The sequence below is a fragment of the Ammodytes marinus genome (genome assembly GCF_949987685.1).
Source record: "Ammodytes marinus genome assembly, chromosome: 3".
NCBI lineage: Eukaryota > Metazoa > Chordata > Actinopteri > Uranoscopiformes > Ammodytidae > Ammodytes > Ammodytes marinus.
In genome coordinates, this window is record NC_137232.1 from 32898289 (window position 1) to 32925266 (window position 26978).

Here is a 26978-nt window from a genome sequence, read left to right on the forward strand (position 1 = left end):
TATTTTGCATTTTGTTAGCCTCATAGCATACTTGCCTGAATCATATTTACTCTACTCTACGTATTATTCTACATATATCTACTCTATTCTACATCTACTCTACTCTACATCTACGTTACCCTACTCTATAACCCTTAGAATATGACTTAGGCAATTATGCTATTAGGCTAACGAAAAGTAGATGTAGAGTAGAGTAGATGTAGAGTAAAAGTAAAGTAAATATAGAGAGTAGAGTAAATATGATTTAGGCAATTATGCTAAGAGGCTAACGATTTGTAACATTATATTGTAGTTGTTTTTGTTTTGTCTTTTTAATTTTATTATTTTTAAAATTTTTTGTCTTTATTTTTCGTTCACTAAGTTTCTTCACCTTATTGTATTTTAATGTTAGGTGGTCACATTTTAATGAAAAGCTCATTTTATTTATTTATTTCATTTATTTTTTTAAATTATCTTTATTTGGAGTCACATTTATATACACAGTTTACAATCATCATTGATGCAATATATACGCTGCTCCATCATTTTTTTATATAGAGACAATAAAAATAACAAACAGAACAAGGGGTGTTTTCAGTTAAAAAAATTAAAAATAAAATAAAAAAATACACAAAGATAAATATGAAAAACAAGACACACACAAAAAAGAATCAGAATCAGACAAAAGATGGTCGTTCTGGGAGATATATCTCTTCCACCTTTCCTGTATTTTTTTTAAATTTACTCTGCTGGAGCCTCAGAAAGGCAATTGTAACTAAAGAAACCACGGTACTGTTCCAGACTTTGTTGCCATGAAAACAAAAACAACAAACTCCTGGTTAAGTCTGTAACGAGCTGAGGGAAGTTGGCGGTGTATCATGGATCAGATGGGTCAAACAGAGGGTCACTGGCTCGCTTGTAATGAGCTGTCTTCCCTCTCTACTGTCCGGCTGTGTGTCTAGACTATAGTCTCAAAGGACAACGAAGTACATACAGTACTATATACCTTGTTATAGATGCACTTTTGCACGTCCCTATACATCCTCATACATATATAGAAATATACTATACTACTTATACCCTGTCTGTGAAAAGCGCTATATAAATACATTTTACTAACTGACTTTACTTACTTACTTACAGCCAAGTCAACTTAACGCATGGGTCAGTACACAAACAAGGTGGAAGTGGTCGCGCACACTTTTCCAAAAGTTATTTTTATTTTATTTGTATCTGTCTGTTGTTCATTTGAATGCAAGATGTCTTTCTATTATATCAGTTTGTTTTTCCTGAATTTTTTAATTTTTGCACTTTGTTGTTTTTAAACTTAATTTGTTACTTTATTTTTAGTTTTTTACTTTATACACTTTTATCTAAGCTGATCTAGCTTCACTATACATTTTATCTGACTAGAACACGCTTGTGCACACACACACACACACACACACACACACACACACACACACACACACACACACACACACACACACACACACACACACACACACACACACACACACACACACACACACACACACACACATACATAACTCCTTTCCGCTCACATGCTTTTGCTTTTCCTCTGTTTTCTCTCTCTCTCTCTCTCTCCCTCTCTCTCTCCCCCTCTCTCCTGTCTTTCTGCTGATGGCTCATATTTCCTATGGGACTTGGGCGTGTGTTTGGTTTTAAAGGCAGGCAGGATGGAGGGGGGTGGGGTCTGCACAATCAGGAAGTGTTTTCTGATTGGCCAATGGCTTTCTCGGGCTGAGCTAAAAGTTTGCTGGTTGAAGCAGGAAGTGTGTGTGTTGCTGTGTCTGCTGAACTACACGGACTAATCACCACTGTTGACTGTTACTCTAACGGGAAGAAAAGAAACCTCAAGCAGCCATGAAGAAATCGTCAAGGTAACAAAAGAACAAACTGCTTTAGAACGAACAGATAGTGATTGACAGAGAGAGAAGGAGACTGTGTGAAAGAAGCATTCACTGGTTAAGATTTTTTAGGAGGAAAAGTTAGTGCTTTTTTGGATTAAAAAGGGCAAAAATGAAGGTGAAGGTGAAGGGAAGTGTGTAGCTTTAGTCTTTGGATGACTGGTTGGTCAAAGCATTTTTACACTATTGTGTCTGATGTTTTAAAACTGGATGAATTTTAGTAAAGAAAATGTAGAGGTACTTTTTTGCGTCACACCCATCTAGTACCTTGTTTTTTGTTGACTAGATAGATAGATAGATAGATGGATAGATGGATAGATAGATAGATAGATAGATAGATAGATAGATAGATAGATAGATAGATAGATAGATAGATAGATAGATAGATAGATAGATTAATTAATTATAGGATGCACAAAGAAGCACAGCATGGTTTAATCAGTCAAATGTATTCGGACTTCAAGCTTCTTTCCCCACCTTCACCGGCTGCTTTTGGCTATTTTTAAGTTAATCTTTTATTTAAGTTTGGCTTGCGTGACAGGCAGACTGAGGAAGTTGGGTTGTTTTATGAAACCATGCAAACTGGTTGGTGTGTGTGTGTGTGTGTGTGTGTGTGTGTGTGTGTGTGTGTGTGTGTGTGTGTGTGTGTGTGTGTGTGTGTGTGTGTGTGTGTGTGTGTGTGTGTGTGTGTGTGTGTGTGTGTGTGTGTGTGTGTGTGTGTGTGTGTGTGTGTGTGTGTGTGTGTGTGTGTGTGTGTGTGTGTGTGTGTGTGTGTGTGTGTGTGTGTGTGTGTGTGTGTGTGTGTGTGTGTGTGTGTGTGTGTGTGTGTGCAGCATAGTAACATGAACACAAAAGAAACAAGCGACAGCTGCTATTGTAGCATAGATCAAATGGCAAGACGTCTGATGAAAACAAGACAGATACTAAATGTCATTTTGAGAAGAATAAGTCATTGTTTTATTGTGTAGTTTAAAATGAGTTGTACTTTTATAATGTCAACCTAGCTTTGTTTTCAATAATAACATTCAGATGATCAAATACATTCACATCGTCAGCTCATTAAAACTGACATCTGACTTTTATGGAAGCACAAATTAAGTGTTTTCTTTAATGTGGTCCCGACCCTTTTTGTGAAGCGAATGTGTTATGTAAGAGGTCTCACTACCTCACACATATTTTGAAAGAATTTAGGACCCTTTAAGTTACATTAGTGTCTGTTTGGTCTTCATGCGTCAAATGGTGGTGAAAAGAAACAAATGTAGCATTTCTGTAGTTGCGAAAAACACACACACACACACACACACACACACACACAGACACACACACACAGACACACACACACAGACACACACACACACACACACACACACACACACACACAGACACACACACACACACACACACACACACACACACACACACACACACACACACACACACACACACACACCCTGTACGAGATGAGTGAATGTGAAGAGACAGGAGACTAGTCACACTGTGCTCAGCAGTTCTGTCAGTTCACTGGTTTTGTTCGGTTGAAGCTGATTGGTCGTGACAGCACACAGGACGCAGCCACTCTGCTTTATATATTACAGATTGAAATGTGCAAAATAAATTGAATATAACGGATATACCATGTTTGAGGTGGAAGACACAGTTTACATGTGCTGCCTTAGGGTTGGTGCACATTTGTACCTTTTTTTTTTATTAGAGGAATACTTCACCCATACGGAACCAGCGTTCTATCATTATAAAATCACTATTATGATATAATGAATGAGGTTTTTCTTCCCTCAGTCTTCCCTTGGTCCAGCTGTCCCTTTTTAGTCCTAGTTCAATACACCTTCATATCTCCACCAGTGAAGTAGGTCTTTAACATTCATTTCATTGTTTCAAACGATTCTAATTCATTTTTACATTTTCTTTAAACCTATTTGAGCATATTATGACACAAAACACTTAAAGGGGCACTGTGTAATATGACATCATCAAGAAAGTTCTAGAATGCAACGCTCCCTGGGTAACCCCAACCCTTTTGAATAACAACAGAAGCTACAGTGGCCTTCAAGGACAAGAACAATTCTAAATTTTAAACAATGCACCTGATGACATTCCAAAAACATGGATGCCTCCATAAGACTTGCCTGCTCAATGTTCAAAATGTAATATAAATATTTGTAATTCTCCGCTCAGGAGGATAATTCAGATTATTGGCAGAGGTGATTTTACACCAATGAGGACATATTTATGAATGAGGATATTGATTTTAGCTAATAAATTACTTAAAATGTTACACAGTGCCCCTTTAAAAGACAGTTTCTTTCATAACACCTTGCTGCAGCATTGTGAGCACAGACAGGCAGACGATGCAGCTACCATTACTGATTCCCCTTAGCTTTCACTAACACAGGTTACATTGATTGCATTTCCTGCTTAACATGCAACAAACACATTGTAAATTGACCGTGTTGAGAGGCAGTTTTGCCGCACTAAAAAAAACCGCCTTTAAACCTAAGGGCGTTGTATCTGGTTGAGTTTTTACATACTGGTCTGAATTAATGCAAATACAGGGAATAAGGAAAAGATCTCCATCATATTATGCACCATAACTGTCTCCCTTTCATGGCACAGCAATATGTAATCCATGGAGTTATCTCATGACGACCTTTTACATTTTTTATTGAGATCATTTCTTCTTTGTATATACACACTAACTGTAACTGTGGCCCAAACGTTAGCGTTGGAGCCCAAACGTTAGCGTTGGAGCCTAAACGTGAGCATTATAAACCAAGTATGAACAGCAGCTAGAATAAACAACTTCCCGTTAGATTTAAACCATGCAAATTTTGACGAAGGGTAAGACAAAAAGATCGCAATCTACGCTAATCATTCTCCCCCATCACTCACTCACTCACTCACTCGCTCACTCACTCACTCACTCACTCACTCACTCTCTCTTTCTTTCTTTCTCATCTGATACGACTGATGCCATTTTAAGATTAGTCTAATGCAGCAAGGTTCAATCTCTCTTTTTTTTTTTTACATAATTTATTTTAGCATTTTCAAGCTTTATTAGACAGTGCAGAGTTGAAATGGGGAGACAGAGAGAGAGAGAGGGGGGATGACTCGGATGTATTTTCTTTATGAGTTGAGTGAAAGTGATCACGTGTGTTTGTCCATTAACTGAACCACTGCAGTACTTCAGTCATAATGGATCAGGAAATGACCGCACTCCCACAGTTCAGAGGTTTAGGCTCACCACAGCATCTATCCATCCATCCATCCATCAGTCCATCCCTCCCTCCCTCCACTCTCCGCCTGCACCACTGTCATAAAAGCCTATTCATTTCACCATCCATCACTGCACTTTCTCCCATATGGACAAAAGCACTTTCCTCTTTCTTACCGCAATACAGTTATGAAGAATTTCTTAGCGTTGTAGCCCAAACGTTAGCGGTGTAGCCCAAACTCGTAATCGTGACATGTCATTTAAGACCAATAAAGTATTTTTTTGAAAAAAAATTCAGCAGAAGGCTTTTTACTAAATACAATGTTGCACACTAGACTTTAAAGGAGAAGTACGTGATATGGTCCTTTTTAGCTATCTTCCCGTCAGTGACTGCAGTTATCAGTCCCGTCCCTCCTCCCAACAATGAGGTATCGGCAACTTTTACCTGACACGTCATTTACCTGCTACGTTATTCAGCTCTGCACGTTCACGGGCACAGAGACCCGCCTCTTTATAGCGCTCTGTCTCCTGATTGGATCAAAACGAGCGGGATACTCAAAATTCTATCTGGCAATTACTGCCAAGCTGAAAGACTTGGAGACTTGTGTTATGAACTGTGCATACTGTTTAAGTGATTGCTGTTTGAATATAGTGATTTAACTCATATTGGCAAAAAAATATCACTTACTTCTCCTTTAACAATATAAATCTGTATTTCAGTATATAGCAATTAGCAAGTCATTTTCTGGCCTATTTCGTGCATCCGATTATTCACTTTTCATGTTAAGCACATCTGAGCTTTAGGGAGGGTTCATGTTGTGTTTGGAAAACCATAGATTGTGATTTTTCTCTACTTATGACATCTATTGCAGGATGTGTCCGTCCTGGGAGAGGGATCCCTTACTCTGTCGACTCTCCCTGAGATTTCTAAAAAAAAAATATCCCGATAAAGCGGTAAAGGGTTTTTTACTGGGAGTTTTTTCTCAGCCGAGCTAAGGGTGTAAGTAAGGGCAGGGTGTCATACTGTATGGAAGGTAAAGCCCACTGAGGCAAATTATTAATTATCTATTTGTGATATTGGGTTATACAAATACAACTGATTTGATTTGATTTGATTAAAGGACAGATTTCAACAAACTCGAGACAAACAGTTAGCCTATTGATTGCACTTTCATAAAACTGCCGTTATGGAGGATTTCTCATAGGAATGCTGAAGAGGTTTGGCTGCTTATTTTTTGCCCTTTTGTTTGTGACAGAAACCCATTGTGTGGCCCTATCCATCCACTCTAGTGCTGGCTGTTAATGAGTGGTCTGTCTGTTTGTGCATTCTCTCTCTCTCTCTCTATGGAAACATGGTGACTGGGGCTGCGGCCGCATTGGGCCTTTTTTTGATCCCCAGTTCTTTGCTCCCTGTCCGGCTGCCAGTTACCCAGCATGCTTTGCACTAATTGCTGGCCTGGAATCAATGCTATTCTCTCATTGGCTAGAGCTGTGCCACGCCTATTCTTACTGGCACACCACACATACAGGCACGCACACACACACACACGCACACACACAGACACACACCATTCAAGAGACAAACAGGCCTTTATGTGGCTGGCTGTTTTCAAAGAGTCGACACTCACACTCACACACACACACACACACACACACACACACACACACACACACACACACACACACAGCAGTCAAATCCTCAGTTCAGTCTGCTCTCTCTGCTGTCTTTGTGTTGTGTTCAAACACACACATAAAAGCTCAGATCTTTTAATGATTAATAATTACTGTCATATCCCTTTAGCCCGTGTCCCTTTTTTTGTAAGACACACTGTGGCAAAGCAGAGAGACAGTGAGGTGTCAGTGCTGCCAGGCTTATCTGTGGTTACTCCCTGTTAAACAAATGTCAAGAAGAAAACTAGACACACACGGCCCATCCTGTTGTTTGAAGGTGTCGTGTTGAGTTTATACAAGTGTCAGGCATCCTTCCTTTCTTTAATCACCAAATAGCAATGTGTGTAAATTGAGGTCTTAAAGGTGCAGTGTGTAATATGACATCATCAAGTAAGTTCTACAAAGTTCTAGAATGCAACGCTCCCTGTAACCCCAACCATTTCGAATAATAACAGAAGCTACAGTGGCCTTCAAGGACAAGAACAATTCTAAATTTTAAACAATGCACCTGATGACATTCCAACTATGACACTTTCAAGATGGCGGCACTAGGCCTTGGTCCAAAATGTGCAGAAATATGGACATATGAGACCCTTTCTAATGGAAAAAAAAATAATTCAAAATTTTTTTTTCAGCTATTATGCACTAAATTAAATGTACGTATGGATATTATAATTACTTTCTACAAAATCTGCTAGGAGATAAAACCCAAAATTCTACACTTCAGGTTTAAGTTGCTACGAGGAACTTTTTAAATATTTTGGAACTTTTTAAATATTTTGGGACAGTCAAATTTTTCCTCTGATGATCATAACAGCAAACGAGACCATCAGAGCAAGAATGCTATTTTTATATAACCTACTGTAGTTTTTCTTAATGCCTTTTTGTCATGGGTATACGCTCACCCTTGGACTACAACTGGTCGTAGTTAAAACACTACAGCTGTTGTCTGCAAGAAAGGTATGCAAAGACTATTTGGTTTCAAATATTTAAAAAAAAACAGTCTTTGCCGAAAATCTTTGGAGCGAAAGTAATTGGCGTTTTCCTCAGTGTGCTGTGTTGTTTAAAGTCAAACACATGGTTCCAGACTGGGCTGTTGCTAAGCTATGGAAGAGAGAGACACACGCCCTTAATGTCCCTTATCTTATCTAGCCTTTTACTTTGACTGCTGTTGCCATGGTGATCTCCACCTGTCAGCCGAGGCAGCCGCTAGTACAACATCCTGATGATCTGATTGGTTGACAGAACCCTGACAGTTTTGCAGCGAGTAGTCAGAACACTCCGGAATGCTCAGCGGACCGTTTCTATTGGTCAGACGGACAGACAGCCGATTCAGGCAGGAGCTCATGTGCTGTAAACTGAACGAGACAGATATACTGTGGTTGCGTTCCGAATCGCATACTTTCTACTATATAGTATGTAGAAAAAAGATTTAGGATGTCCTGATTCTTGTGGCCAGATTTAGGATGGTTAGAAGTACCCGGATGTTCTACTTCATCCGGCCAAGATTGTTAGTGTTGAAAAGTGCATCCTATTTGGGCGATTCTGACCCACAATCCAATGCGCACGTAAAGTGACGTCACATCGACGAAGCCTCCTTATGAAAACAAGAGGCAAGATCAAGGCGCAATGTTATGATGAAATAAGAGAGTAAAAGTATGTACCAATAGTATGCCTACTGCATCCTAACTAGATTATTTTTATCGTCGGATGTAGTATGTAGAATAGAAAAAAGTATGCGATTCGGAACGCAGCCTTCGTTTGATGGACAGGTTTAGTGAAGGATTTTGGCAAAATGGCTGACTCAGAGGATGTCATTTAAAATGTGAAGTTGTCAAAGCAAATTATAATTTTTTTCTCACACGAAGTCACTTACAAGTTGTTCACACAAGACACGACCGTAAACGTGAATTACAACTTTATTTTGAACTTAATTTGATTTGTAATATTTACATAAAAAAAGCAATATTTTCAAGCTCCAGGAACGTAATACTCTCTGTGATATCTCAGTCAAGCTCTGCAGGAGGATGAGACCCGTCTTGCTTTGTGCATGATCCTGTCTGTAGTTTAGCTGACTGTGCACTCTGCAGCTCTTCCACAGACATCTCTACTGACCAGTTAATGTGAAATTGAGAGAGCAAAGTATAAATAATTCAGACTATTTAAAGGAACGCCTGACGGTATGGAATAGAGTCTCAGGAGCCTTGGGGAAAAAAATATATAATCTAATTCCATTATGGATCATCATCTGACTCATAGCATACATTGCATTAATTATCCTTTTTTTTTTTTTTTTTTTTTTCCAGCAAATCCAAAGAATGCACCCTCAATGCAGGTAAGATGAGCTTTGTTAAACCCCACTAATGCTTTGTTATTGTGTGTCTGTAAGTACTTAAAAACTGCATATATTTTTATGTTTATTGAACACCTAACCCTAACCCTAACCCTTCTGACCCTAACACACTAAGTCAGACTTTAAAGGAGCGGTGTGTAAAGGGATAGGCCTTCCAATATAAAAAAAACATTTCCAAACGTTTTCACAAATAAAAAATAAATAGTTTGCCTGACATCACCAACTTGTGTCTTCTGCTGTTCCTTTCTCTCCACCTAAACTCTCTTTAACATCTCTTGATTCTCTCCCCCTCCCTCTCTGTCTCTCTCTCCCTCTCTCTCTCTCCCTCCCTCCCTCCCTCTCCTTCTCTCCCTCCCCCCTCTTTCTCTCCCCCTCTCACTCCTCTCTCTCCTTCTCTCCCTCCCCCTCTTTCTATCCCCCTCTCTCCCTCTCTCTCCCCTCCCTCTCCCCTCCTCCCCCCCTCTCTCTCCCTCTCTCTCCCCCCCCTCCCCTCCATAGATGACGGCTATGTGCGTATGTTCCTTCGCGGTCGTCCTGTCACCATGCACATCCCTGACCAGCAGAGAGAGAGCTACACCATGGACAACAAGGTGTCCCAGCCTGACAAAAAACTCAAACTGCAGTGGGTGTATCCTTCAGACTGTGGGGGGGGGGGGGATTGTGACAGCATGCTATCATTATTCGAGGAATGAACAATTATTTATATATATTATGATTTGTAATTAATTTAAAAAAAAATGTAAAGATATATTTTGGTATTTTTCATGCTTTATTGACAGTGTGTAGAGACAGAGGTGAAATGGGGCAGAGAGGGGAAGACATGCAGAGAACTGACCCGGGTGGTATTCGAACCCGGGTCTGCTGCGGGGCCCGGGGGGAGGGGGTGGGAACGCCCTACCCACTACGCCACAGGCACCCCCGCTATTTGTAATTCATTCTAATTATTTAATTATCTGTTGTGGACAAAATTCTGTCTCTGTCACTTTTTTATTTGAACACAGAGGCATGATGCACATTTTTACATTTTAGTGAGTGATCCAAGCATTTCAAATGATGTCAACTGTTCATTTAATCATTTTCCCTGGTAAAAAGCACCAACTTAAAAGTCTATAATAATAATAATATCTCACTGGTCCTGTCCACATTCAAGCTATAATCTCATTCCCTAACTTAAAGCGTGTATCAGCTATGGGTACCGCGGGCGTGACTGTCGCTGTAACCTCTACCTGCTGCCCACCGGAGAGATCGTTTACTTCAACGCCTCTGTGGTGGTTCTCTACAACACAGAGGAGCAGCAGCAGAGGCATTACCTGGGACACAACGACGACGTGAAATGGTGAGAAAAACATGGAGGCTGATGAGAGCGGCCTGCAGTGTTTGATATTTAAAGGAATACGTCACCCATATGGAACCGGTGTTTTATCACTATAAAATCACTATTATAATATAATGAATTAGGTTTTTCTTCCCTCAGTCTCCCCTTGGCCCAGCTGTCCTGTTAATCCTAACCCTACATTTTCCCATGTGTGATGTCACACTAGTAAAATGTAGGGTTACGACAGTGAGACCATAAAACACTCTTTCTGCCTTTTCTCAGGCTAGGATGAACCGATTTCTAAAATGTTTGCACATGTATACTACATAGGATCTCAGATTTCAATACACCTTCATATTCCCACCGGTGATGTAGGTCTTTTAATATGGTGATTAAAAACATGGTAGTCTGGTCTGGGTGTCGTGAGAAAGTGCTTTACTATAGGTCCTCACAGAAAACAAATAAAACAACATAGACATCTGACCTACACTGTATAGGACACTGAGAGAGTATTATGCCCTCAGATCACAGGGAGACAAGTACATACTATATAGTGGAGCGGCCAAGTGCTTATTTTGGTCAGAATATTTCAGTTGATGATACAAGCGTGAACATTGGCCTGAGCATGAGTCTCCATGGTGACACTTGACAAAGAAAATGGTCAGAGACATTTTAAATTATGAATAAGAACATTTATTTAAAAAAAAAACTTGGACACAACGACGATGTCAAGTGGTGAAAAAACATGGAGGCTGATAAGAGTGGTCTGCAGTGTTTTATATTTAACACAAAAGTCAGTGTAAAGTGATGGTTGGCCAATGTTCTTGCTCAAAATGGATACTCCTTCTCACTCTTGGTTTTTTGTGTGCATGTAGGTAAACCTCTCCTTTGTCTTAACGGCTGTGTTCAAGGATTAACTACTCATGTACTGTGTGTGTGCAGTTCCCGTGTAGAATAATACATAAACAGGCAAGAGGAGAGAGTTTACAGCAGGATATGCAAATGTTTGTTTAAGCAGACGAGTCATGCTTAGTCTACAACTACTCAACGAGACATCAACACTGTTTAAACATAATACGGCTTCATGCAGCGTGTCTGTGTCCCGCTGCTGATATTGTTACATACACACAACACTTTTATTATGCAGTGAAAACTTATTCATGGTCTTCAAAAACCTACAAGAGCAAAAGACAGAAGGTCACATATTTTCTAAATTTCTAGAAAAAAAAAATGTGTGTACAGCATTCAACAGCTTGTTTTAATCATTAATGTGATGTTTTGTTTTACCTAATGAGAACTACAGTAGTTGACTGTAGCCAGCAGGATATAAACAAACTGAATCCCCAGAGGCATGCTGGGAAAAGCTACTCATCCCTACAGGGAAACAGTGATGTTCTATTCTATTCTATTCTATTCTCCCACGGCGTCAAAGAGAGTTCTACTCATACTGCTACTATTCAAAGGAAGCTGAAAACGCAAATTATTTTTAGTTATTATCACAAAACTTTTCGTCAATTAACTAGATAATGAACCTAATAGGAAAGAAACTTTTTGTGATATCTTGAGATAAAGAGATAATTACTTTTGTGTTTTTCTTCATTTGCGGTGATTAAAGATATTATGATAAGCTTTGGAGAGCAATATATTGTACTGTAAAGTTTCTAAAGTCAATTTCAAAATTTTGCAGTTTTTTCTTTTAGGAGGCTATTGTTTTTAGTGTGCCAAATGTTTGTGTTTTTTGAGACTCAAATTTTGAAATCCCTTCGATTTTCTTCTTTATGGAAAAAATGTAAGTGGAATAAAATCTTCCTTCATATTTCCTCTTTTTTCAGCCTGAGTGTGCATCCTGACATGGTTACCATAGCAACGGGGCAAGTGGCTGGAAACTCTAAAGACGGAAAGGTACTGAGAAAAAGCAACACGAACATCACTCCCAAAGTCTGAGACTGTCTCAGTCAGTGCGTTTACATGCAGACTCATAATCGGGTAACTAAACGAATAAGACTTCAACAGGACTTTTAAACTGCATGTAAACACCTTTATCCGATCTACTTCGCACACAAATCGGCACAATAACGGACAAGAGATGTCGGATAAGAACACCTAGATAAGTCGTTCGTTGTCGGCATTCTCTCTGCATGTATACAGGGATCGGACATCGCTTATCGGACTTCTCGTTCTGTGCTTGTGTGCCTGCGCGTGATAGGCTACACCCATGGCTACACCATGGGTTATTGACGGAAGAGAACCGGACGTGGCTCTTTCAACACTTGTTGAAAGCATGGTTGAAAGGGCTACAGCGCCACCTAGCATAGTGGAGACAGCCATGCATTGGACATTTATCCGATATCTGAAAGGCCATGTAAACTCAGACAAGTGACACGGTCCGTTCGAGTGTCTAGTTCGATATATGTGATAATCTAATCTAGTTGTGCCATGGAAACGCACTGACTGTTTCACTGTCTGCTACTGTTTCACTGTTTCACTGTCTGCTACAGTCTCACTGACACAGTTTACCCTTAACGCAGCCTGTAGAAAGGCTGCCGGAAGATAAGGAATATATCACAATAATTCAATTCTAATGGTTACAACTACAGAGATAATACTTAATAAAATGTTATTGCAGATGTGCTTTTGATGCTTTTTTTCAATTTTTTTTTATACAATTTACAATTTCCTATTAAACAGTTGTTTCAGTGTAGAAAGGGCTTCACCGTAAAGTGTTCAGTAATAATCTTCAATGGAACAAAAAATGTAGGAAAAAAAAATCTAATATGACTTTTGTATCCAGCTGCTGGCTCCTCATGTGCGCGTGTGGGACTCTGTGAGCCTCAACACGCTGCACGTCATCGGGATGGGCGTGTTCGACAGAGCCGTCACCTGTGTCGCTTTCTCCAAGTCGGTAAGAAAACCTCCACCAACGTTTACCCAGGACTTTATTTTTTCTACACAAATCATAATGAAACCAACCTTTAGTTCAAGATGTTAAGGGGTTGAATCTCTCAAATACTGAAAGACAGGTGTAACACTGTTGAAATTGGCAAACTGTCAATCACATCCCCTGAGCCAATCAAATCCCCTGAGCCAACCCCCATTCCCCAGGTGAACCAAATCAGCTAATTAAGCATTCAGGCAGCAGGACAAACATGTAAAGTCAGAGGGGGAAAAAAATACTATATTTTTTGCCACATTTTCAGTGTTAGAATAGAATAGAATATCTTTATTGTCATTGTAACAAGTACAACTAAATTAAGTGCAGTCCTTGTTCAGTGCAAAAACATCACATTGAGGTAGTACGTATGCATAAATAAATTCATTAAAACTATAAAAATAGCCAACTAAATCAACGACTGGTGATTTACAAACCAGTGCTAGATTGAATAAAATAAATGTAACTTTGTTCTTTGTTACTTGGTGAGGATCTAACTAGAACTATTGTTTTTTTCTCTCAGAACGGCGGCAGCTTCCTCTGCGCTGTGGACGATGCCAACGACCACATCCTGTCAGTCTGGAACTGGCAGAAGGAGAAGCAAGTGGCTGATGTTAAGGTAAATGTTAACCTGTCATTGTTAAGGTACCCCGATATTTCACCTCTAGGCATCTAACCCTGATCCCATGTATTCAGCTGTATTAATACTATCTTCTGGTTCTTAAAAAATTCATATTATTAATACTGTAAAAGCCAATTAGCGCTCTGATATAAAACAGTTTTTGACCACACACACAAATAAAGTGAAAATAAACAAAACAAATGTTTTAACTGCAAGAAAGACTCAGACTTTTATTCACCAATACCAGACAAAGGTGCGTCAAGAAGTAAATATCCGCGGCACATCATCTCGGGCCTAAAACTTGGGCTTGGCCTCTATAAATAAATACTATATCCTATTTCTAAGTATTGATTAACAAACAGTTAAGATTACCAGCATGTATAAAAGGGGCTACCAACACTACATATTCTTCCTAGAAAATGAATCTAATAAAAACACATTTGCATCTTGTATGTCTCTGTAGTGCTCCAATGACTCAGTCCTGGCCGCTGTGTTTCACCCCATGGATCCAAACCTGATCGTAACCTGTGGAAAATCTCACCTCAACTTCTGGACCATGGAAGGCAACACTCTGACCAAGAGACAAGGGCTGTTTGAGGTACAACCATGAGGACAACTGCTCCCAAAAATATCTCACCCAAAATACACTTGCCCTGCGTTCCAATACCCATACTTCCATACTATTTAGTATGCCAGAAAAAGATTTAGGAAGTCCCAATTCATGCACATCAATTGTAGTAAGCTGAAAATACATAGTTGCCCCACTAACTCCAATAGCGTTTTGGAGTATTCGTCTTTATTCTTGACATTTCTTGACTATTGTGATTTTTTTTTCTCTCCTGTGGCCCTAAAACTCTTCTGTACTTTAGTATGTAGTGTAGTAAAAAGAAAGAGTATGTGATTTGGAACCAAGCCTTGGTTTTGAATGTATTAGGTTACAGTTTCGCTACAATAAATCTAATCTAATATACGATTAATCTTATTTCTGTCTCACTGTCTCATTGCAGAAACATGAGAAACCAAAGTATGTGTTGTGTGTGGCGTTCGCTGAGAATGGAGACGCCATCACCGGAGACTCCAGTGGAAACATCTACGTCTGGGCCAAAGGTAGAGTCTACATGAATCACTGTGACACCAACCTTTAGGTCAAGATATTAAGGGGTTAAATCACCTCAAATACTGACAGACAGGCAAAGCAACATGTCAAGTAACACAGGGAACAAAGCAATTTATAAATTATGGATACTACATTTTTATTTGTTTTTATTATTTTTAAATGTTTTAATTATTTTATGTTTTATTTATATTCATGTTTCTCATTCTCTTTTTTTTTTAATGTGTGCTCTATTCTTGATGTATTTTGTTTTTGCATCTGTAAAGCACCTTGGCCTTGTGTCCGAAATGTGCTTTAGAAATAGCCTTGCCTTGCCTTGCCTTGCCTTGCCTTGCCTTGCCTTGCCTTAAAACATAAGCCATAATAAATAAATAAAAATGAACACAACAACAAGCACTTTTAGTTTTAGAGGAAGTCATTCATTCTATCATAACTTTGAAAACTCAGGTGGAAAAGCAAAGGGAGAGTTGCACCACTATATAATGCTGAATACTCTGATATTACCAACAGTTCCTTTTTAAGGATTTTTAAATGACTTGCAGTGCCCCCTTGTGGACATTTCAAGACACATCAGGAACGCAATATAGAACAGTACATTCACGATTAACATAACTGAAATTCACCAGGATCTACATATTAGCAGTGTGTTTTTTTTTTAATCGAAATTGATAATAAAATCTCCCATCCCTGTGTGTGTTGTGATTGACAGGTGGGACCCGTATCAGCCAGCAGGTGTCTGGGGCGCATGAGGGCGGGATCTTCTCCGTGTGTGTTCTGAAGGACGGCACCATGGTGTCAGGAGGAGGGAAGGACCGCAAGGTGATGCTCTGGAACCATGACTACAGGAAGCAGGCCGAGATGGAGGTGAGGGGAAGTGTGTGTGTGTGTGTGTGTGTGTGTGTGTGTGTGTGTGTGTGTGTGTGTGTGTGTGTGTGTGTGTGTGTGTGTGTGTGTGTGTGTGTGTGTGTGTGTGTGTGTGTGTGTGTGTGTGTGTGTGTGTGTGTGTGTGTGTGTGTGTGTGTGTGAAACAGGCCGAGATGGAGGTGAGGGGAAGTGGGCTTTAAGGCACAATGCAGGAGGCTGTGTCGAAGTGTGTAGGGCGGCCGTCCACTAGGTTACAGGGTCGGTGGTTCGATCCCCCGTCTCCCCGCCACATGTCAAAGTGTCCTTGGGCAAGACATTGAACCCCAAATTGCCCCGATAGTTAGCTTGCACCCTGCGTGGTTGCTGCTGCTGCTATCGGTGTATGAATGTGAATGTGAACAAAACAATGTAAAGCGCTTTGAGTCTGTGAAAATCCAGGGAAAAGCGTGTAGGATGTTGTAAATGTAAAAAAAATAACCGTCAATTTTTGATCGTCTAAATAATTCGAACATAATTTGTTTATTGTATTTTCATGCTTTTAATTTTGTTTTGTATTTTTGATATGTCATTAATTGTAATTCAATTGAATCAATCAATCAATCAATCAAATGTGTGTGTGTCCAGGTTGGCGAGTCGTTCGGTCCTGTTCGCGCTCTGGCTGAAGGTAAACCTGGAGAGCTGTTTGTAGGAACCACCAAGAACGCCATCATCAGAGCAGCTTTCCCTGATACACTAACTCCTATTGTACAGGTACACACACACACACACACATGCACGCTCACACACACACACACACACACACACACACACACACACACACACACACACACACACACACAATGTGCGCGTTGCTGGTTTAAGAGGAGAACACAATGATTGTATTTAAGGTGGAACTGGTGCTTATATACATTTCTACATTCAACACTTTATATTGTATTAAATGTTTAACAGGGTCACACAGATGAGCTGTGGGGTCTGGACGTCCACCCCTCCATGGAGCAGTTTGTGACCTGCTCCCAGGACAGGCAGGTCCACCTCTGGGACACACACTCCCACCAGCCCCTCTGGAGCAAGGCCATTGAGGTGACTAGCAGGATGGTGTACTGTAGATTATTTGTAAAGCCTTGAGCATTAGGTTGTTTAGTACTGGAACGACAGCACAAAATAAAATACTTCACCCATATGGAACCGGAGTTCTATCATTATAAAATCACTATTATAATATAATGAATGAGGTTTTTCTTCCCCCAGTCTTCCCTCACTCTTCCTTTGGCCCAGCTGTCCTGTTAATCCTAACCCTACATTTTACCATGTGTGATGTCACGCATGGGAAAATGTAGGTTTAGACGTTTAGACCATAAAACACTCTTTCTGCCTTTTTCTCCGGCTAGGATGACTGGAATACTCATACTACATAGGATCTCAGAGTTCAATACACCTTCATATTTCCACCGGTGAAGTAGGTCTTAAAGTAATGGTTAAATGAATAAACTAATTGATCTTCTCTTCTCCCTGCTGTGCTCCAGGATCCAGGGCGCTCTGCAGGATTCCATCCCAGTGGGGAGGTGTTGGCTGTGGGCACCATGACTGGAAGGTCAGCCTCTCTGTTACAATCACCATTTTAGTATTTATTTTTTTATTTTAGTTTTGATATTTATATTGATAGACAGATATGAAATGGGGCAGAGAGGGGAATGACATGCAGAAACGACTGACTGAGGCTCTTAACCACTACTCCACGCGCCCCCACAATTTAGTATTTTTAATATAGAATATAATGTGAAATGCTGCTTCCCCTGTCTTGGGAACCATTGAGAGCATCATTGTGTGATCTTTTTTCCTAAGATAACTGTTTGAACTCGTGTGTTGCAGGTGGTTGGTGCTGGACACTGACACCAGAGACCTTGTTTCTATGCACACCGACGGCAACGAGATCATTTCCAACGTCAAGTATTCTCCAGGTAATTCCTCCTCCTGTCCACATCACTGACTTGGATTCATAAATGACATACATGTTAGACACAGTGTAAAATACCTTCTTCACCGGTGGAAATATGAAGGTGTATTGAACTCTGAGATCCTATGCAGTATAAATAAATAAAACATTTAGAAATCGGTTCAGCCTAGCCTGAGAAAATGCAGAAAGAGTGTTTTATGGTGTCACTGTCTCACCCTACATTTGACCATGTGTGACATCACACATTGGGTTAGGATTAACAGGACAGCTGGGCCAAGGGAAGACTAAAGGGAATAAAAACCTTGTTCATTATATTATAATAGCGATTTTATAATGATAGAACGCCGGTTCCATATGGGTGAAGTATTCCTTTAATGTACTGTATTAACTCTACTTATATGACCTGTGACATTGTTAACTCTTGGTTCCTTGTCTCTTTTAGATGGTAACTTCCTGGCTGTTGCCTCCCATGACAACTTTGTTTACATTTATGCTGTAACGGAGAGCGGACGGAAGTACAGCCGTGTGGGGAAATGCACTGTAAGTTTATAGGTCTGAAAATAACTAAACCAAAACCTCTTTTCACAATTCAGATCTCAGTTGTCTGTCAGCTTGGTTAAACAAATACACAAAAAAGGGTGAACTGAAAAAATATATTTAAAGGTGAAGTAAGCGGTTTATTTATGTTAATATAAGTGTTAAATCGCTCTTTATTCATACAGTGATCACTTACTCGATGTGCGCGTTTCATAAAGCCAATCTCTCAGTCAGCTGCTCTGCATATAATAAGCAATTAAACTTTATGTAGTATCCCGAAATTTTATCCAATCACAAGAGAGAACGCTACAAACCGACACCTGTCCGCACCCGTCTCACTCATGGTCTCACTGCCGGTGCACGCCAGAGCGACACATGGGTGAATGTGTATGCGCCTACAATGGTGGAGCAGGTAAAAATCCTTCCCAATGTCTGTTTTGATGGTTTTTAATCATGTTTTATCACACTTACGGATCTGAGATGATGCTAGATAACTTGCTGCTCGAAGACCGCAGTGCATTAATGTGGTGACGTAGGGACGAGCGAGGGGACTGCTAACTGCAGTAACTGACAGGAAGTTAGCTAAAAGAACCATTCCGCTTACAGCACCTTTAATTATTTAAATCGGTAGCAGTGTTGTTTGGCCACTTGGGGGCACTGTTATATCTTAATCTATATTGTATAACTTTGTTTATTGTTAAACTTAAATTGCACTTTTACTTTTTGTACTGAAATGAACTGAACTGAAAAATGTCCATTAAGGATTAGAGGAATAACAAAACAATGGGACTTCTTCTAAATTCAGTTTTTAGCAAAAATGATAGTGCTTTCTCTATTCAAGTAATATCAGAAACTCCTTCCTTCCCCTCATATAACTAAACCGAAACCCCTTTTCACAATGCATATCCTGGTTTTCTGAAAGCTTGAAAAAAAAAAAAAAGTTATTAAAAGTATTCATTTAAAGCAGTAGCAGGGTTTTAACGAAAGTTAAAAGATGAATAACTTTGTCGATAAACTTAATTTGCACTTTTACTTGTACTGAAATAAAAGTTCCCATCCGGAATTAGATGAAAAAAAAATTAAAAAGTGTGACTTCTTCTTCCAAATTCACACAGGTTTTAACAATACTTGGAATGCGCTCTCTATTCAATTAATATGATAAACTCCTTTCTTCCGCCCAGGGCCACTCCAGCTTTGTGACCCATCTGGACTGGTCTGCAGACAGCCAGTTCCTTGTCACCAACTCAGGAGACTACGAGATCCTCTTCTGTACGTCTTGACTCTCTTTACACACACCTGAAGCTCTACCCTTTGATTTGAATGTCAAAATAAGAATGTCTGTATGTTAAGATCTGTTAAATCAAGCCACCGATGCCACGTTTCAAAGATTGACTTTGATGCACACACATTTTATTTTATTTTCCTACAGTACCTCTGTTTACACACACCTGAAGATACATTGATTTCGATGTCACTATCTATCTATCCATCTATCCATCTATCTATCTATCTATCTATCTATCTATCTATCTATCTATCTATCTATCTATCTATCTATCTATCTATCTATCCATCTATCCATCTATCCATCTATCCATCTATCCATCTATCCATCTATCCATCTATCCATCTATCCATCTATCCATCTATCCATCTATCCATCTATCCATCTATCCATCTATCCATCTATCCATCTATCCATCTATCCATCTATCCATCTATCCATCTATCCATCTATCCATCTATCCATCTATCCATCTATCCATCTATCCATCCATCCATCCATCTATCCATCCATCCATCTAATCTATCTATCTATTCGTTTGTTTAGCAGGGACAATGCACAGCTCCTTAGCAGTACCAGCGTTAGCTATTAGCTCATTTTCATCAGTAGTCCCTGGACAGGAAACAGAGGATAACATCTCTGTCAAAAAGGTTAAACCTAACACTGAAGTATGAAATCAATAAAAACACGATTTTACAACCGCAAAACACAACAACACAATATACGAATGTCTGCTAAAATATATCAAATCAAGCCACCACTGCCATGTTTCAAAGATTGACTTTGTTGCATACATTTATTTTTATGTATTTTCTCTCAGGGGAGGCATCCAGTGGTAAACATGTGACCAACATGGACACAGTGCGTAACCTGGAGTGGGCCTCTTCCACCTGCACTCTGGGCTTCAACGTCTTTGGTACGTCCTTAGAACTATTATAATCTGTCTGTCTGTCTGTCTGTCTGTCTGTCTGTCTGTCTGTCTGTCTGTCTGTCTGTCTTTCTTTCTTTCTTTCATACAACTGTAATCTGCTTTATTTCATGTATCCTTTTGTGATTTGACCATCTAATGTCTGTGAGCATAAACCGAGCTAAACGATCAGACTTTTACCTTAGTGTCAACAGTTAAATAGTCTCATTAATGTAGTTTAGAATACTGTGCGTTTCATGGCTAGCATATGAGCTGCAGATTTGGGGGTTGGACATGGCATCAAGCCCTGTTCAAATCTTTTGTACTTTTAACATCTCCATATTTCATAATCTGGTTTGTGTAATCCCCCCGACAGCTTTTTTGTATTTGTGTCCAGATTGTCCTTTGATCAAACCGTTGCACAGCATTTTGTATTCTGCTGCAGCACACACACATGACTTGAATATTAATGTATGTCTGTGTGTCTCTCTCTCTCGCTCTCTCACTGCCTGACTGTGTCTCTCTTCCTCTCTCTGCCTGTCTGTGTATCTCTCTCCTGTGTGTGTGTGTGTGTGTGTGTGTGTGTGTGTGTGTGTGTGTTCACTGCCTGCCTGTCTGTGTGTCTCTCTCCCCCTCACTGCCTGTCTGTGTCTCTCTCCCCCTCACTGCCTGTCTGTGTCTCTCTCCCCCTGCCTGTCTGTGTGTCTCTCCCCCTCACTGCCTGTCTGTGTGTCTCTCCCCCTCACTGCCTGTCTGTATCTCTCTCCCCCTGCCTGTCTGTCTGTATGTCTCTCCCCTTGCCTGTCTGTCTGTCTCTCACTGCCTGTCTGTCTGTCTCTCACTGCCCGTCTGTGTCTCTCTCCCCCTCACTGCCTGTCTGTGTCTCTCCCCCTCACTCACTGCCTGTCTGTCTGTCTCTCCCCCTCACTACCTATCTGTGTGTCTCTCAGGCGTCTGGCCGGACGGTGCAGATGGCACAGACATCAATGCAGTGTGCCGGTCCCATGACAGATCTCTGCTGGCCTCTGCTGACGACTTTGGCAAAGTGCACTTGTTCTCCTTCCCCTGTTCTCAACCAAGGGTCAGTCATGATCACTCACAGCACAGCTACACACTCTGTTAATATAACACATCACCGTGTGTGTGTGTGTGTGTGTGTGTGTGTGTGTGTGTGTGTGTGCGTGTGCGTGTCTGCCTGTTTGTGTGTGTGTCTGCCTGTATGTGTATGTCTGCCTGTGTGTGTGTGTGTGTCTGCCTGTGTGTGTGTGTGTCTGCCTGTGTGTGTGTGTGTATGTCTGCCTGTGTGCGTGCGTGTGTGTGCCTGTGTGCGTGCGTGTGTGTGTGCCTGTGTGTGCCTGTGTGTGTGTACTTTTTAGCACCAGAGTAGAGCAGCCATGTTTTTTTAGTCTGTAGCGAGATTGTAATTAATTAAGGAACCCTGTGAAACCCAATGAAAAGCTCAGCAGAACTAACCAAAGTGCTAAGCAGCCACAAGCCTTTCCCTGTGGGGATCAAACCACCACCAGACCAATAACGTGCCACAATCTCTTCCAGGTGTTTATTTAGTGTTTAGGCCGTTTTCCAACATAAGCCATTTAAACCTGGAGCTGTAAACTTAACAGGCCGCTGAGACGAGCTGGCTGCCATTAGCGCACACACACACACGCACACACACACACACACACACACACACACACACGCACACACACACACAGCCAGCTACTCTTACCCACAGACACCGAGAGGCTGTAAATATTAACAACCTCTCCGTCTTGTTTTAAACCTCTCCTGGAATGTGACTTGTTTTAAAGACATTTGGGGACTAAACCCTAAAGTGAGTGAAAGTTTTGCTCCATGGAAAACTTAAACGGAGGCAGGAGTCGAAAGCTATTTGGAGGGAAATATGGTTTGAACTGTATCGCTCCATAGGGGACATGGACTACATGGAAGTTGTAATCATTAGTGTTGTTCTTGAAGTAAAGTAGGAAAACTTCAATATAGTAGGGGAGAACGGGGTAAGTAGGCACACTTTTTACTCTAGTGAGAATTGCTCATCACCAAAACATCTGTCAATAGCCATTCCTACATTAAATTGAAGCTTAAGGTGTTGGCTAGAAATGTGTGTCTCTCTTTTTTTCCAACTTATTGTAATGAAGAAGTTATTTACCATCAAAGACACTCTGACACATTGTGACAACCAACCCCATCAAGGGGTCGGTTGTCACACACTATGGGGTTGTTTGTCACAATGTTATCTTAATGGGAAAAATCTTAAAAAGAAGCCAAGGAGGCAGAACCAAATTTGAATGTTTAATTGCATTGTCAAGTTGACAAATAGGCCTACATAACGTTCTGTAGCCTTGGCAGCTGGTCTAGTTTGGGATGCACTGGGTTGTTTTGATTTTGTTGCCCTTTTTTCTTTTGCTTGCTAGCTGCCTTTTCCTGCTCTATTCTTTCCTTCTCTGGGGTGTCAGTGAGGATACAGCTTGACAATTTATTTCGTTATTGGGTTCCTTTTCTGGCTGCAGCCTTGAGATAACATGTGACAACCAACCCCCCAAAAAATTTGACGACCAACCCCAACTTGAATTTCTTGCTAGCATCAAGGCCAACAACCATCTGACAACTAATTAGCTTGCTAACCACAATCTAAACTATAGTTTTCCCTTCACACTTTCTGAGGGTAACAAGTGTTTTGTTATAAACCCATTGTGTAAAAGCCTAGAAGAAAAATACTGAGAAGCAAAATATTTTGAATTTGACATGAAAAACACAAAACATCCTCTCACCTGAAATGCAGCTGTCTTCCTCCAAGGAAGTCTATGTATGTGACCTCTGATCCCAATTCTGGACCTTTTTTATATCAACATTTCAGAGCTAGCGCGCTCTGGTGGCGAGATATAACGAATGTGACATCCAACCCATGTGACAAATTACCCCGTTCTCCCCTATTATTCCAAAAATGGTAAAGTTAGTGTGATGGATGGATAGATGGGTGGATAGATAGATAGATAGATAGATAGATAGATAGATAGATAGATGGATGGATGGATGGATGGATGGATGGATGGATGGATGGATGGATGGATGGATAGATAGATAGATGGGTAGATAGATAGATAGATAGATAGATAGATAGATAGATGGATGGATGGATGGATGGATGGACAGATAGATAGATTTCATACATGAAACAGTCAAATTCTACATTAAGCACAGATTTTAATTGATAACCCATCGATGTCCATGATATGCCCCTTTAATTATGTTTAAATTCAAGTTGGTTGATTATTTAACGTGCATGTAATGACTTGTTTATTTTATTTTTGATGAATAATTCTGTCGGATACGGTGTACAATGTAAAACGCTTTGGGTCTGTGGAAAAACCAGGGAAAAGCGCTATACAAGTGGATTTAGCATTGACCTTTGTGTCTCTGCCCTGCACAGGCTCCGAGCCACGAGTACGGTGGCCACAGCAGTCACGTGACCAACGTAGCCTTCCTGCACGACGACACTCAGCTGATCTCCACCGGGGGCAAAGACACAAGCATCCTGCAGTGGGTGGTGGCCTAGGCACTGCTACGCATACCCATTATTCACACACGCACGCACGCACGCACGCACGCACAGACAGACAGACAGACAGACAGACAGACAGACAGACAGACAGACAGACAGACAGACAGACAGACAGACAGACAGACAGACAGACAGACAGACAGACAGACAGACAGACAGACAGACAGACAGACAGACAGACAGACAGACAGACAGACAGACACACACCCCGCAACTTAACCGACCCCACAGATGTAAGAAGGAATGAGATTAATATCATTGTAATAAATGAAATATTATTTAGTGTCCTGCTGTATGTTATAGAATGTAGAGAAAATGACTTGTTGTCATGCAGGAAGTGCATCCTAACTGTTACCGAAAAATAAATAAATAAATAAATAATCAAAACCAACCCGGCTGTTAGCTGCTGCTGGTGACCACACAGTTAACCTGATATCCTAGCATTAGTACTAGCTGTGCCTGAACCGTATTACTCTTAACACCCTTTAATGGGGAATGCCACCTATCTAAAAGGACATTTGTATTTTTGCTTGTTTGAGCTCACAAATAAAAAAAATCATGAATACAAGTTATTGATTATTTCAGGCATGCTACACAGTAACTGCTAGGGCTAGGGGTTTAATGTTAAATAATTGTTTTGTTCAAGTGGAAGGGTTCTTCCATGCAACAACAAAAAAGTCCCAACATATGTTTATACTGAACGCATGAAAGCCAAAGGAGCTAGGAAAAAAATAAACTTGAATATATATATATCTATAAAACAACAATATGGTTTGTAAAAAAAAAAAAAAGTGAGCTGCCTGGGACGTAAAGTAGGCATTATTTAAAATGGCTGGGTTAAAACATGCAAAATCACGAGGTCCTGTTAAGAATGAATGTAAATTCTGAACCCCAGGTGAGTGAAGTAGGTTCTTGTAAACATACGACACTCTTCCCTGAAGCCAGAAACCAGTTATAAAACAAACTTGTGACAGACTTAACCTATTAACCTATATTGTTAAATTATGACATTCTTGCCCTGTGTTCCAATCCCCGTACTTCCCTACTATTTAGTATGCCAGGCAAAGATTTTAGGATGTCCCATTACATTTACGTCAATTGTATTATGATGAAAATGCATAAATGCCCCCACTAACTCCAGTAGCATTTTGGAGTATTTGTCTTTATTCTGGACATTTCTCGACATAATGAAAACAAAATCTTCCTTATTTGATCATTTTTCTCCCCTGTGGCTCTAATACTCCTGTACTTTAGTATGTAGTGTAGTAAAACGAAAAAGTATGTGATTTGGAACGCAGGGTAAGTGTTTCTGTCCATTAAGAAAGAGTGATGCATGATTGGAAATAACTTACTGAGTTTTCCTGGGGGAAAAGAAAGATTGTATTATCATTTTTCAAATAGGTGGTATCCCCCTTTAACATTCTTACTGTAACCCCATTGCCTTGTCATCTTACACTTATCCATATTAAAAACCTGATTTCTGAACTCTGACGGTGCAGATTGTAAGTATTACAGATTGCTGTTGGAGATTTGAGATAGTAAACGGTACACTTCTTTCCCCCCTCATCTCCCCGTTTGGGCTACTGTGGCTGTATTCGAAAAGCCATAGGCCTACTAACGTCCTACTCATGCTCATTTTGTCTTCAATTTGAGTAGCCTATGTGACGGTTGTGTATGCGAGTTTGTGTAGGCGGGAAATGCCCCGGATAAATTCTAACTTCAGTGAAGATTTTGTGTATGGATCGATAGGTTACTTTTCCTACTCAACCGCCCCACAATGCATTGTATCTTTTCAAACGGCATGGAAGTTTTTTTTTTTTTGCTAAGACGAACCTCGTATACACAATCGATCGTTAAGTAGACAGTATGGAGTGTATATACATGTTGAGTATGTAGGAGGGAGGACGTTAGTAGGGCTTTTCGAACACAGCTAGTGTTTCTGATTGTACTTACTACTGTAATTGCGCTTAGAAGGCACCAGATGGCGCTACAATGCAAGAGAATAAGCATGACTGAGTTTGCCGCACTCCAGATGCTGTTAATGTCGCAAAGGTCTATAGAGTAAATATATGTACTATTCATTATATCCGAGTGGCTGTTATTTTAATATTTAACCATGATGATGGATGTTATTATTATGATTATTGTTCTTGTGGCACTTTTTAGTAATTGCCAGAAGGGCAATGTAGGCTGCTGCTGTGCTGTTGAAGTGAGCTTGAGATGTGATTGGCCTTCCTCTGTTTTGTTAATAAAGTTTTTAAGTATGACTTAGCTAGGGCTCTTTCTTTTCAAATTGGGGCGACTGTGGCTCAGGTGGTAAAGCGGGTCGGCCAATGATCAAAGGGTTGGCGGTTCGATTCCCTCCCTGCCACTTCTGTCATGGTTGTTGTGTCCTTGGGCGAGACACTTCACCCACCTTGCCTCGTGTGAATGTCGATAGTTAGCCTGCTGCTATCGGTGTATGAATGTGAGTGTGAAAGGTAACGTGTAAATGAGAACAGGTCTCCCTTGAAAAAGAGTCTCCGGTCTCAATGGGATTTACCTGTAGGCTATAAATAAAGGTAAAAAAAAAAAAAAATTGGGAGTGCAATTCTGGTGAAAACGATTATTATCAAAGGCACTATGTCAAAAATCTGTGAACATCTCCTCACAATATTCACGATATCCATTGATTTTGACAACATGTTTTGAAACCAAGCACTCTA

General features: G+C 40.3%; 1 protein-coding gene across 1 annotated transcript; it reads left to right on the forward strand.

The window, feature by feature from the left end:
• The first annotated feature begins 1785 nt into the window (after nucleotides 1–1785).
• On the forward strand, nucleotides 1786–26540 carry LOC307248759 (echinoderm microtubule-associated protein-like 2). The gene is made up of 19 exons (XM_080025253.1): nucleotides 1786–1883; nucleotides 9117–9145; nucleotides 9662–9791; nucleotides 10350–10499; nucleotides 12311–12380; nucleotides 13270–13380; nucleotides 13931–14026; nucleotides 14493–14627; nucleotides 15037–15136; nucleotides 15853–16007; nucleotides 16632–16757; nucleotides 16959–17090; nucleotides 17534–17601; nucleotides 17880–17968; nucleotides 18407–18504; nucleotides 19683–19770; nucleotides 20607–20702; nucleotides 21644–21774; nucleotides 24142–26540. The coding sequence occupies exons 1-19, from the start codon at nucleotides 1867–1869 to the stop codon at nucleotides 24265–24267; spliced, it is 1947 nt and encodes a 648-aa protein (XP_079881379.1). The 5' UTR covers nucleotides 1786–1866; the 3' UTR covers nucleotides 24268–26540.
• The last annotated feature ends 438 nt before the right edge of the window (nucleotides 26541–26978 follow it).

What these genes read in the sequence shown, in the direction of transcription:
- LOC307248759 (XM_080025253.1), top strand. An exon ending in AAACTCAAACTGCAGTGGGT is followed by an intron (nt 9,792 to 10,349) that starts GTATCCTTCAGA and finishes AGCGTGTATCAG; the next exon opens with CTATGGGTACCGCGGGCGTG. An exon ending in GAAACTCTAAAGACGGAAAG is followed by an intron (nt 12,381 to 13,269) that starts GTACTGAGAAAA and finishes TTTTGTATCCAG; the next exon opens with CTGCTGGCTCCTCATGTGCG.